A 12877-nucleotide genomic window follows, 5' to 3' on the forward strand; every position below is an offset into this window, starting at 1 on the left:
GAGCACAAGGTCGAGGGTTCGATTCCCGGTCGTGGCGGCCGGTTTTCTGATGTAGTCGAAAAGCAAAAACGCCCGTGCGTACGAGATTTCGGCGCACGGTAAAGATGCCCATGTGGTCGAAATTAATCCGGAGCCCTCCACTACGGCGCGCCTCAGCGCCTGCGTTGCGTGGGCGCGTTAAACCCTACAATCAATCAAATTTTTTCACCTCCGTCTAACGACTACTATGGTTGAACGCGAAGCTTTCTCGTGATGGGTTCTTTTGTTGGTCAATTCAAACCAAACTGGTGCGTACCTTCAGAGGAGCACATACCCACAGTGTGGGATTGGCTACCGTAATGGATAGACGGCACGCGGTTCGTTCATTAAAGGAGCAGGCTGCTTTTAAGCAACGTCAGCGCATGCGCAAATGCGTGCGCGCCCGTGGTCCTATGGAGGCTGCGCAGTTTCGTCTCACCGAAAAATTGCCTCCGATTCCCCGCGAGGGAACCCTGGTGTGATGCGGCGCATGTGGGGATTCAATTGGCGTTTCCATTGGGTTGATTCTCTACATCGCGTGAAACGTATTGTGAACGCGTAGGATGCCTTCCATCACATACGGATGAGGAGAGTTGCCCATGCGCGAAAAGGCGCACCGGAGCAGCTGTTAACGCAGTTTTAACGCAGCGAAGCGCGCGCCAACCAAGTGCGCCAGCGGTCGTTATGCTATATAATGCACCGGAGTGAGAGTGTTGCACACACCTGTGGGAGAGGCGAACGGAGGAGGTCTGCGGACGGATGCCGCCACCGCCGACGACGACGACGCAGGAGGGACATACCTCAGAGCAAGAGATGCGCTGCATCTAAAAATAGAGGCCAAGCGACGTCGGAAAAATCCCGAGATTCGCAAGTGATCCAAATAAAGTACACTGTCCGACTTTAGGAACCAGTCTTTACTCTCTCAGCTTACTTTAAACAAATCGACTCTCTCTCTATCTAACGGCAACGATGGGAAAACGCAGCTTTAATGGGCCTACCCATGGCGAACCAGCCGAACCAGCAGTAAGTGCGAGCTCTCTCAGCCCCGCGTTGTTTTGTGGTGTGATCCGACGTCAACGTCTCTCGATTCGTTTTAAGTGCGAATGCACTTCTTAAGCGAGCCTGAATCGTCCGCCGCCGTCGTCCGCATAGCAACAGCTGCGGATGCGCGCGCTCCTCGTCTTCCCTAGCAACGGGGGGAGATGGGCGCGCGCTACTCTCCTCCTCCTCTCTCCGCTCAGTGACTGCGGGTGTTGGGCGCCTCCTCTCCACTTCGGGCGGGAGAGCTCTCGCTCGCGTAGCGGGCGCTCCGCATTCCGACGCGTGAGGGCGCCCGTGTAGCCCTCGCCGTAACGGCGGGCGCTACTCTCCTCCTCGTCTCTCCGCTCAGTGACTGCGGGTGTTGGGCGCCTTCTCTCCACTCCAACATTATGATATCCACCGTAATCGCGCAATCAACAACCGCGCATTCGCACTCACACACTCTCCCCCACGGGGAAGTGCGAGGGAATTTTTTTTTACGCGCGGCGAGCTATTCCGGTGAGCGGGAGTTGAATTGCCCGTATGACTACGTCTGCCGGAGTCGCTTTAGGCCGTCTCGAAATAGTGGTCCACATTGGACGTCGTGTCGATGCGTGTTGCTGGTGCGCTCACGGAGGCTGTCGCTGCTTTTAGGAGCGAAACGACCGAATGCCCGCCTCTCGACACTTGATTGATTGTTTGTAGGGTTTTAACGTGCCGACGCACCACAGGCAATGAAGTGCGCCGTAGTGGAGGGCTCCAGAATAATTTTCACCACCTGTGGATCTTTGACGTGCGCCGAAATCTCGTACACACTGGCGTTTTTGCTTTTCGCCTCCATCAGAAAAGCGGCCGCCGCGGCCGGGAATCGAACCAAGGACCTCGTGCGCAGCAGCGCAACGCCTTAACTACTGAGCCACCGCGGAGGGGCGCCTCTCGACGCACTTCATGCTTCAGCCGCCCTGTCCTGTAAGGCGTAGTCACTGTTCGATGACGATCACGGGCCCGTAGCCATACATGCGGCACACGGGATCTCAATTTAGGGCCGGAGTCATCAGGTCGTGGTTAGCGAGCCAGTTTAGGGCAGGCGTTTAACGAAAACCGCAGACATTCACAGAAAACCACGACACTCCACCAAGCTCACAAAAACGTGGCTTCTCAGAACGAGCGCCAAACCGGAAGTTGCCAAGCCGAAAGAACGGTTAGAGGCCTATACACTGCCAAGGCAAGCAGTAAGGGATGCAGGTGGTGCACCCATCGAGCCACACTCACTCACATGATTTGGGATTGTGATGCTCAGCCACGAACTATACGAGCATGCTTACGAATCACCAGTGCGGAGCAGTAGGAGACCTGTTTGCTTAGCTCCGACCCCGAAATACAGGTCAAGGTCCTCAAACTAGCCGAAGATGCCGCTCGCGCCCAAGGGCTGCAGGCCGGCATCTGAGGGGGAGGAATTCAGGAAGGCTCCCACTTTTTCTTCCTTTTTCCACCTAGTGTTTGGCAAAATAAAGTTATTATCATCATCACCACCGTCGCCGACTGGACGAGGAAAACGAGGTAGTGAGGAGTATAGAATAAACATGGAAGCTTGATACACAGACGCAGTTCGTTACAATATAGAGATTTCTTTTTTAACAAATTTGTAACATCAATTCCCCACAATTTCCTCACATGGATTTTTTATTTGTTTTAATTTTTACAATCTTACGTAAGCCGATCACAGTGAAACTCGGCCAATCCCACCGAGTGGGTATGTGTCATTTTCTCTTCACTCCAAGCAAACAACCAACATCGTCATAATCAAGATGGCTAAAGTGAAGAAGGGCCACGACACTATGTCAGCAGTTTTCACTACGAACTTGACAGCTCCCCAGCCTACCGGGGATGGCCGCCGTCCGACGGACATGCTGTTTGACAGCATGTTTGTGTTCGGCTACGGGCGCTTCCAGTGGCTGGTGCTTCAGTGCGCGTTGCTGGCCACGTTCGTCGCCTACACGCACACCATCGTGGTGAGAATCGACCTGCAGCAAGTGAAGCACTGGTGCCAGCCCCCGCCCGGCCACCCGCATGCTACAAACATCACTGGCCGCGAGTGGAAGAACCGCCATATCCCGCGTGATCCCGTCGACGGTACCTTCAAGCAATGCGTATTCTACAGTGCCAAGCCTCCCGCTGAACCCGTTGAGTACTCCATTCTTTTTTGGTAGCTTCATTAGCTAATCTAACGGAAACTTGGCACTTCAGTATAGTTTGGGAACAGCATTGCTGTGCAATTAGCGAAATTAATAACCTACCAAGCTGAACAGCCGAGCTTCAGCAAGCAACAACACCGATAGGAAATGGCAAAAGGTAAAAGATATGCACTGCAGATGGCCAAGCGACGCGCCGGAGCTTCTAATTAGTTTTTTTTTGCGCGCGCATGTTGCTATCGTTTAATAGTGCTGCGGTTCGAACCTAATCGCCTGTGAACGGTTAGGGTACTTGCTGCAGGTGGTTATCAGACCAATTCCGAACTTGGCTGCCGGGATATGGGCCACGACTACTCGAGACGGGTGCCGAAAAGCGAGTGTATATTTCACACTAGGTTGAAATGAGAGGAGCGATGAGCTTGGATAGCGACCCCCCCTTCATCGGGGATTATGATATTAATGCGAGTCGCCTTCATCTCATGTTCGCAACACGGCATGACGTGAAGACGACCCGCCTAAGCGACGCCTACGCCAGTGTTTCTACGTCAGCCTATAGCCAGGAGGCCGCTTTTGCTCGATATTTGAAACGGCCCTTGTCACTTCTGATGGAGGCTTCGATAGCGGCCGGTTTCGTGGGGTCTGGTTGTCTGGCGTATTGGGCACACATAGCGCTCAGGCGTTCAAAAGAGTTGCTTGTTCCGTCGGTCAAAGTCCAAGCCAGCCTCCACGACCGGTGTATGGCGGTGGCCTGAGAAACGTTTGACAGATATTTAGAACCGAACGGAATAACTGAGTGCGTGAGTGCCACCGCACTCACTAAAAAATTACGCTTTACTGAAGTTACCCTCCTCCAGGACATTTTGACTCGCTTATTGAATAACGGGGTGCAATACCTCAACTGCTTGTGTACGCGCATGCATGGCGTCACCACAACACTACCAAGCTCGACATTGGCATGAACTAGCGGTCAATTAGGGAATATATGAAGCGAAGTCGATTCAGATCGCATGTACGTACAACTTTTCTAGCCATTAGCGGAGTGCAGGATTCATGAGGTAAATGATAAAGAAACGGCTCAAACCGAACGCGGAAAGTCACAAGGCCCCGTCTCAAAAAGAGATTGTGCGGCGCAGAACATCGCAGACAAAGACGACACGCGCAACCGGATGTTCTTTCAGACATCCCTGAAAAGCGAGGCATCATGGACAGTCACGCTTGCGTGGTGCGAGGAGGGGAGCGAAATCGGGGAGAATCATGGGGAGGGGGGCAAAAATGTGCTGTTGATTTGCAATAACCACGCTTATACGTGTCGCTGTAACAAAATTCTTGGGAATGTGATTACTAAAACGTTGATTTACCTAAAAATGTGAACACCATGTGTCGGTAAAACCTCCCCCAGCGTACCTTCAACTTCAACAGGCACCACCGTAGATGCGTGTGTCCTTCCTGTACCACTTGGATTCAAAACCATTGCGACTTGTCTTTCTCTCTTTGCGGTCCTTCAGTGGTTTGAAAGCTGAAATCCTAAATGCATCACCCTTTTGCTAAACGCTCTCTCGGCATTGCAGTAATGCCATCGCTTCATACCTTTTAAAACCTAAACAAAGGTTTCCCCAGCAAAATTAGTTTGTCTGGTTATTAGGTGGTAAGACGTAATTTTCTTGAAGGTAAGTTGCCCTTGTTAAGATCATAGAGACGAACACATGAAAAAAACTTACACTTTAACGAGAATACGGCGCTGTTTTCAATTGGAAGCGTGCGGTCTTTTCTGTGTCCGTCTCTGTGATCATAAGCGCAACTTAGCTTCAAGAGCATGTGACACCAACGACATCAAGCTTTACTGAAGCTGAAATTGCAGGAAAACGTGTTGTAATTTATTTTTTTCAGTTTCAGCACCGACACATTCTCGCTGCAGCGCGATGATTGGGTGATCATTATCATCAATACTTCAAAGCTCTCGGTTTTCTTATGAAGGTCGAGCGTGCACCGGTACTGAAGAGACGTGAGGAGGTTCCCTGCGACGCCTGGGAGTTCGACAGCGGTTACGCGGGCGAAACAGTGCTCATACACTGGAACCTGGTGTGTCAGCGCTCGTGGTACCAGCCAGCCTACCGTGGCGCCTTCGTCGCAGGCTCCATCATTTCAGTGCCCTGCGTGGGCTTCGCCTCCGACTTCTTCGGACGGAAGCCCCTGCTGCGATTTGCCCTCGGAGGGCTACTCGCCTCCGGGATTGTCACCTGCGTGGCCGCCACCCTGGAGTTCTTTATCATCTGGCGGGTAGTGACTTCGGCCGCTGCCACCGCCCTGGAGGTAGTCTCGTTCATCGTCCTTTTCGAGTCGACGCCCTCGGGTCCCCGGGAGGCCTACTGCGCCCTCGCCGTCAGCTACCCAACCATGCTGGCGCCAGTGTACGTGGCACTGGCGGCGCAGGTGACCCGCCACTGGCGCTACCTGCACGCGGCGCTCCTGCTGCCGGCCCTGGTCCTCGTTCTACTGCTGGCGGCCACTCGCGAATCTCCGCACTGGCTCATGACACACGGATTCACCGACAGGGCGCGCGACGTGGCGGTGTGGGCAGCCAAGCTCAACAAGGAAGACGTGGACGTGGTGAAGGGACGCATGGACCGGTGGGTTTACCTTTCTGAACGAGCAAAACTGTCAGCGATTGTGTATTCGTTTTGTGAAGCTGATATGGTCCTTGAATAATTTAGTTGGTTGCATCGTTCATGTTCCCCAAAAAAGGAGTGCGTGTGTAGGTAATTTTGGTGCAACCTAAAAAACACTGCGTGACTACGCATGGGCACCGCAGTCTTGGTAAATTGTTATGGCGACTGGTTCTCATTTTGACCTAGCAGTCTCCCATTTTGTTCTGGTTCCTATGTTGGAAATTGTAAGAAAAATAGTTGACAAATATTGTTCCCTAGTTGGAATGGCAGGATGTAATGATGTTTCTTTTATTTCGTCGTTTGTGTAACCATTATGACCGCGTATCGCCAAAGCAATTTGCATTCGTGCGTGTTTGCACGACAGCGTAGATTACGCTATAACTGGTCAACCCGTACATGGGAGACAGGCGAAATCATTAAGAGGCAATTATATGCACCATACCCGTTTATAGGAAGTCAGCCATGCTTGGATGCGTGTGAAGCTACAGTTGGTGAGTGATGCAGATTAATAAGATTCCCAGATACACAAATACAATCTCTATGTGGCATAAAATTAGGTTAACACAGCGTAGTAACCGTTCCTTGCACTCCATCAAAATGAAACCCCGTGGCCCTGTTCACCTTCAGTTATGGAACAAGCGTAGAGAGGAGAACGATGTAGAGGGAGCTGAACATCGGCGGCTTATTACTAACCACCACTACAATCACAACTTCGCTGTGTCGTATTTGCTGTACCGTATTCACAACTTCGTACGATCGGGGCATTTTGCCCGGTTTCTACAACTTCGCTGTGCTTTACCGTCTTTTTTTCCCCTTCACCACAAATAGAACGTACACCCCAAAGATGGCATTTCAAAAATTGCGCATTATACGCTGAATGCTTTGTAGTGTGCTTTTGCACGGCATCAACATAGGGTACATTTTGTTTAAAAATAACACACGTGGTACCAGTGGGCCTATGTTTCTGAGATTGGTTAAAACCCAGTTATGACTGGTGGGATGCTTGGCTGGGCAGTTTTGGGCCCTCTCCCCAGCGAGACCAGTGCCCGCAGTGCCACCAATGACCGGAGATTCGCCGACTAGTAACGAGGGGAGTTTCTAGCTCATTAGGCTCAGTCGACTTTGCCGTTGGGGCAGTGGTTTTCCACATTGAAGTTTTTGAAACGGTTGTCTTTTCCTTATTTATTTTATCAGTAAACGATTATTACATCAATCAGTCATCTACGCTAATCATGATTGTTCTTGCAAGAGTTCCTGAATTTTTCCGTCCCCAAATTGGTTATAGCTTTGGTCAACTGTTGCTATTCACAGTAATCTTTATTGTCTGAGCTACAGGTGGGGTCATGTGTTAAAATGATAATTTCTTTTTTGACCTTTGTGCATTGATTGTAAATGTGATAACTATGAGCTCAAATTGCAAAAAGCAGAAATGTTTTTATAATTTTGTGCAGGAGTTTTGTTTCCCGCAACAAGAACACAAAGGCAAGAAATGGTGCAGTGAATGATTTCAAAACTGACTGTGAAATCGATAATACACGTGGCCACCTAGCAGTAATACCCATCGGCACCGTGTTGTCCGACACAGGCTGGAAAAGATCATCCACTCGCCGGAATTCCAAGCGCCCGCGCCCTCGTTGTACCTCTCCCGAGGCGTGCTGTCGCAGCTGCTGGTCGTGTGCGGCTGCTGGTGGCTCATGTTCGTGACCTACTACCATGGCAGCCTGGACCTCTTCGCGCCCTCCATCCCTGCCGTGAAGTGGATCATCCTGTCAGGCAACGTGCCTGCCATGACGTTCGCCTACTACGTCACAAAGCACCACGGCCGGGTACGCCTGCTCGAAGGCTCGCTGCTGGCTACGGCGCTGCTGGTGGGCTGCGAGGCCGCCTTCCGGTTCCTGGGCCAGCCGCTTCCGCCGGAGCTGGCCTTCCTGTGGCGTGTGCTGCTCCTGAACGTCGCATACGTGCTGCTGTGCGTGCACACAGTCGCCACCTTTCCGACCAGGGTGAGGAGTGCCCGAGGCGTCGGCGGTCATCTTGGAAGTGTATTTGTAAGGGGCACGCTTGAATATAGTGTTACGAGGCAGAAGCACGTAACCGGTAGCTGGAAGTCCTTCGTCCTCTTCTAAAGTTCAGCCCAAACGGCACATAGCCGTAGCTGCCCTCATCGTCTTCTTCCAACTGTTCCGTGACAATACAAAGTGAATGCACAGGCCATTCCGCTATGCTCCTATGTAGAATATTTATGCGCACATAAAAGAGCCGTCACCAGAACGGGGGCTGGATTAGGATCCATAAAGCTGCTAATGAAACAATCCGTCCGTCATAGATATCAATGCCTACAAACGCGCAAATGGATATTTTAACCACTTATATAACTTACGTTGTGCTGAAGCAGACAACGCGGCTTCGTTATTGTTTTTCAGGTATGCTAGTAAATAAAAAACAAAGGTGTACTCCTTTACAAAGATTCGTGCTGAAGTGCCGAGTCGATATGAATGATTGGAGTATCACCACATTGGGTCTAAAAAAGGGAGGTATTAGGATAATTTACATCCGGAGAGTATATTTTGTCAGAGCCTTAACTGGCAATTGTATAATGTCACTCAGGCCATCAATGATTCAGTGGTATCAATTTTTCGCATATTCGAATTCCCTGAGAAGGGCGCTGTTGTTTTGTTGAGCAAGCCGTGTATCCAGCTAACGCTTCCGCGAGACCTCATGCGTAGGTAGGCTTGAGCCCATCAAGGTACTTCGTTTGAAGGGGTTGCTACCGTTGACGGAGTACTAGGCGTGAGTGCTTCGACGTCACCGTTGAACATTGTGAAATTCCACCCGACATGTGCACGTCAAAATAATGACCATAGTAATTAACCAGAGTAGCGACAAGGATTCAGGGAAATTGAGGAATGTTACTTGGAGCTTGTGCAGTGCTGGTAAAGGAGGCAAGGAACGCAGTACATCCGGCGAACCGTGCGACACCAGGGCGTACCCGAAGTGTGGCAACTGTGGAGGCAGCGCTGATCTAACTTTGGGCGGGTGTAACTAAGGCAAAAGGGGATAGGAGCTGGGAGCGAAAGCACGTGCTCACAAGTCGCCAATCTGTGGCATACAATACCCAGACAGACATCCATGTCTGGTGTCAATGAATTTATTCCTACAGGACCTGTTGAGCTGGAAGGAGCGCACCCGCTTGCCGTTGGAATTCACTCCTGCCACCATGCACTTCAAAAATGTACACGCACGGCTTTTGCGCCAGGTTAAAAAAAGGGTGGCAAAGTCCTCATTTAAACTTGCATCGGCTCAGCTGATTTCTGTGCTGCCGGTGGGATCGCTGGCAAAAAAATCTGCGAGGAAAGGATCGCAAAGATGAAGCAGGCCAGGACGAAGCACTGGGGCTTCAGAGACTTGTAGGTTCTGTAGCAGTGCTATCGAAGTCCCAAGAACTTGTCAGTGATCGGGGGTCGAGGTGGGCTAGCATTTCGTTTTTGTGTTTGCTGTTGTTTGCGACATCGGCCGACAGCGCACGGCAAGCTGGAGCATACCTGCGGAGCTTTGTTTGCAGACATAATGCTCGTCTCGTGAAGGATAAAACTTCTGACCTCTGTCACAAGCCACTAGCGATGCATACCCGTCGAATACACTGGGGAATTGGGACGCTTAAAATTTTATTAGCTGGCTCTCTCCTCAGTTAGGCAATAGGTGAATTATAAAGAGGACCATAAACACCTTTCCCACCGAACACCATCTTGCAGTGAGGAAAGCAACTATACTGGTCATCTTCATCGCGATGGAAGTTGGTGTGTAGAAATATCCTATACAGTCGTAATTATTACTTATGGCGTCGGCTTTTTTGTCAATTGTAAATAAGGCACCTCATTGCTTTTGAATGTCTGGATACATCCGAATAAAGTGAATAGGGCATATCTGAGCCGCCTAAGATTTGCAGACCACATTGTCTTGTTCAGTCAATGGAGTAGGAAAATAATAATACGCTTTGTTGGGCGAGATGGTTCATGGCTTCACAAAAATTTAAAGAAGCCTATGGATGAAGACCGAAAGGTGAAGGCAGACTGGACGAGCCCTCGCTGCCAACAAGTTTATATCGAAAAACATCTTAGCAAATAAACGCCGGTACCCTCGCTGCCGTTCAATTCGGCGCATTCGAAGACTAAAGCGAGCAATGTTTTTGTTACGCTTACAAGCCTCCCTCTAAAATGCCGTCGCCCCCAGTTTTTATCAGTACACACGAAGGTTGGGGTCGTCAGGTTCTCCGTATACCAATTTGGTGGCGACAGCGGCGTCTCTGCTGCGAAAAGTAAAAAAAAAGGGTGAAGGAAAAGTAAGCGCAAATGAGCTCCACAAGGCCCGACGCGATAGCGTACATCCACAAGTTGACAAGCAACCTTAGGAAGGTGGCGAGTAGGCATAATGTGCCTATCGTTTCTTCTGCACAGCGGAAGGTTTCGAGCTGATGTGCAAACATTCCTGGAGATGCAAAAAAGTGCGGCTTGCGCAAAAGAGCCCACCAGGTGCTCTGTCAATTTTGTGGTATCTGTTGTATACGAGGTGCCAATGAACTGCGGTAAATCCTATACTAGACAAACCGGCCGGTGTGTCAACGACCCGACGGTCGACAGGGCCGTTTACAAGTGTCAGATTGGGTCAGTCAGACATCGGTGTATTTGTGAGCGAGTGAGGTTCGCCTGTTCTTAGGCAATCGATTGCGGTGCACATGGCTTGCTCTTCCGGTGTTGTGTGCGGAGGTACCTCTGGGGTGTACCGGAACGTATTTTCAAATAAGTGTTTCGAGATAAACTAGCTGGTAGCCAGTGCTCGTCCACGGTATTTGTTTTTCTGTCCCCGTCTATTGTTGTTTCAGTGAGAAATTGGAGGCCAAGTATTCCCAATTCTGCTCCGAAAGTTCTGTAACAGGAATAAAATAAATACCAACTTCAAAGGATTTGTTCAATACGCGTGCCAAGGTACACGAACAAAAGGTACCTGAAGAAATCATGGAAACAGAAAGGAATTACGTCCACCTTGGGAAAGTGCTGACCCCAATAATGAAAATAAAATTACCCCAGAATAAGCCTCGGGTGGGCTGCTTTGGTAGAATTCTGATATCCTGAATAGTAAGCGTCATGTGTCAGTCAAACAGCTGGTATATAACTGATGGTTTCTCCCCTTAAGAAAACAGCTATGTGTTGTAGGAAGCAGGCTGGTGTGGAAGCCATTATAGCTGAAGTTATCGAAGAAAATGGGTGAGTAACGTCATCTGCATGAGGAGCAACAGTTGATGCATGCCTTTAACCAAGTGGCTGCCAATAGGCTGTACATGCAACAGGGGTAGGCCAATTATTCGCTGGACGGATGAGGTACGATGATTTGCGGGGAAAGTGTGCACTTAGCTAGCACTCGACAGTCGCGTGGCTGGAGATCTTTTGGAGAGTCCTTCGCCGTGCAGTGGACACAGCAAGGCCGATGATGACTGCGATGATAACCTAGGGTGATTACGAGGGCAAAGCGTCGTCATCCAGAAGCGCGCACGAGGACGAGTTTGTAACCGCGCCCTAGACGTGTGCCATACGTAATGATTAAAGTGTTTCCCACACAGGCCTAGTATTTCTCCCTTCTGCCCCAGGTGCGGATTGTGGCCTTCTGCCTGGCCTACCTGAGCGGCCGTCTGGGTTCCCTCTGCTCCGAGCTAGTCCGCCTGTTCGAGAACCAGCTCCGAGAAGATTTGCGCGCCCTTCCCCTGGCAATGGTGGCTCTCGGACTGGGCATCTTCGCACTCCTCCTCGGCACACCCTCCGAGAGGGACCTCTGCAGGCCGAGCGACAGGGCCTCTCGAACCACGCAGAAACAGCGCCGTTCCGCCGCTTACAGGCGTGACATTGAACGTGGGCTCGCATCTGCTAGCGTATCTACGATGCCTACGTCTTAGACATTGGTTAATTCACCGTGTTTTTTTTTCAGTCGAACTGCTTGGGAGGGGTACGGGTGAATGTTATTTTTGGCATAGGTGCTTCCGTCGAATAGTGTTACTTGTTTTCTTACCAAAAGTACACCGAGTGTTTGTATATTTCACACATACGACTGTTTTATCTGGTCTTTACTTCGCATAGAAATGTTTGCTTACAACAATATATTTTATCCATTTCTGTTTGAACAAATAACGTAATAAAGTGCGATTTCTGCATACCGGCCGGGCCTGGGGAAGGTGGTGACCAGCGAAGCGTTTCAGTGCACGCCATCGAGGTGACAAAAAATTTAAGTGCAAGGTAAGAAGAAACTTTATTTTTGTTGGGCATTGATTGCAGTCATTGCTAAAAAGCATGCGTTCGTGGTCGCCTTATTAGGCCCACACTATGGGATTTATTCACAGCAACACCTTAGCATTTTCGTTTACGATGGGCGTTTGCTTCACATGTTGGCACTTCAAGTCTCAACTTTTAAAGAGTTTGTTTAGACGCGAGCAGTTGTGTGGGTTTTGCTTTTAGGTTAAACCTGTTCTTCGTACGACGGATTTCTGGCATTTTATTTTTGGCGTTCGAGTGCACGCCATCAAAACCCACACCCTAGTGATACAAGGCTCGGAAGAGTAACGGTCACAAAAATACCACCCTGTGATTTTACGGAACATAGATATAGTATGCCTTAACATGATGATGATGATGAATAAATATTTGTCAAGCTGGTGCAGATGTTAGGGCACCCGCCCGGTGGGGGGCGTCCCTATTCCGGATACCCTGAGCTCGGCTGGCGGTCCAGGCCCTCTTCACCAGTTCACGGTGGATCCCAAGGTCCGGGCTCGTCAAGCGGTTCACCCACTGCTTGTAGGAGGGGGAGGTTATTGGGGAAAGGCGTGAAGGCGTGAGGTCTTCTGGCACTTCCAAATCTAGTGGTACAGTGGACCGGGCGTTGGACAGAAATTGCAGATAGACGGGTATTGGGTGGGGTAAATCGCATGGAGTAGGGTTC

At 50.3% G+C, this 12877-nt stretch overlaps 1 protein-coding gene across 1 annotated transcript; it reads left to right on the forward strand.

Annotated features, from left to right (window-relative positions):
* Window positions 1–2846: 2846 nt before the first annotated feature.
* LOC144159779 (solute carrier family 22 member 7-like) lies at window positions 2847–12106 on the forward strand. Its single transcript, XM_077691467.1, has 4 exons — window positions 2847–3221; window positions 5205–5857; window positions 7482–7899; window positions 11538–12106. Exons 1-4 carry the CDS (start codon window positions 2847–2849, stop codon window positions 11838–11840), a joined length of 1749 nt encoding a protein of 582 aa, XP_077547593.1. The 3' UTR covers window positions 11841–12106.
* Window positions 12107–12877: the final 771 nt, after the last annotated feature.

Source organism: Haemaphysalis longicornis, unplaced genomic scaffold (genome assembly GCF_048455015.1).
Source record: "Haemaphysalis longicornis isolate Haplotype H1 unplaced genomic scaffold, Haemaphysalis longicornis Haplotype H1 scaffold_10, whole genome shotgun sequence".
NCBI classification, from domain to species: domain Eukaryota; kingdom Metazoa; phylum Arthropoda; class Arachnida; order Ixodida; family Ixodidae; genus Haemaphysalis; species Haemaphysalis longicornis.

Coding starts and splice junctions, on each gene's coding strand:
- LOC144159779 (XM_077691467.1), top strand. CDS start 2,847: ATGGCTAAAGTGAAGAAGGGCCACGACACTATGTCAGCAGTTTTCACT. Junction 3,222..5,204: donor CCAAGCCTCCCGCTGAACCC/GTTGAGTACTCC, acceptor TTTCTTATGAAG/GTCGAGCGTGCACCGGTACT. Junction 7,900..11,537: donor TCGCCACCTTTCCGACCAGG/GTGAGGAGTGCC, acceptor CTTCTGCCCCAG/GTGCGGATTGTGGCCTTCTG.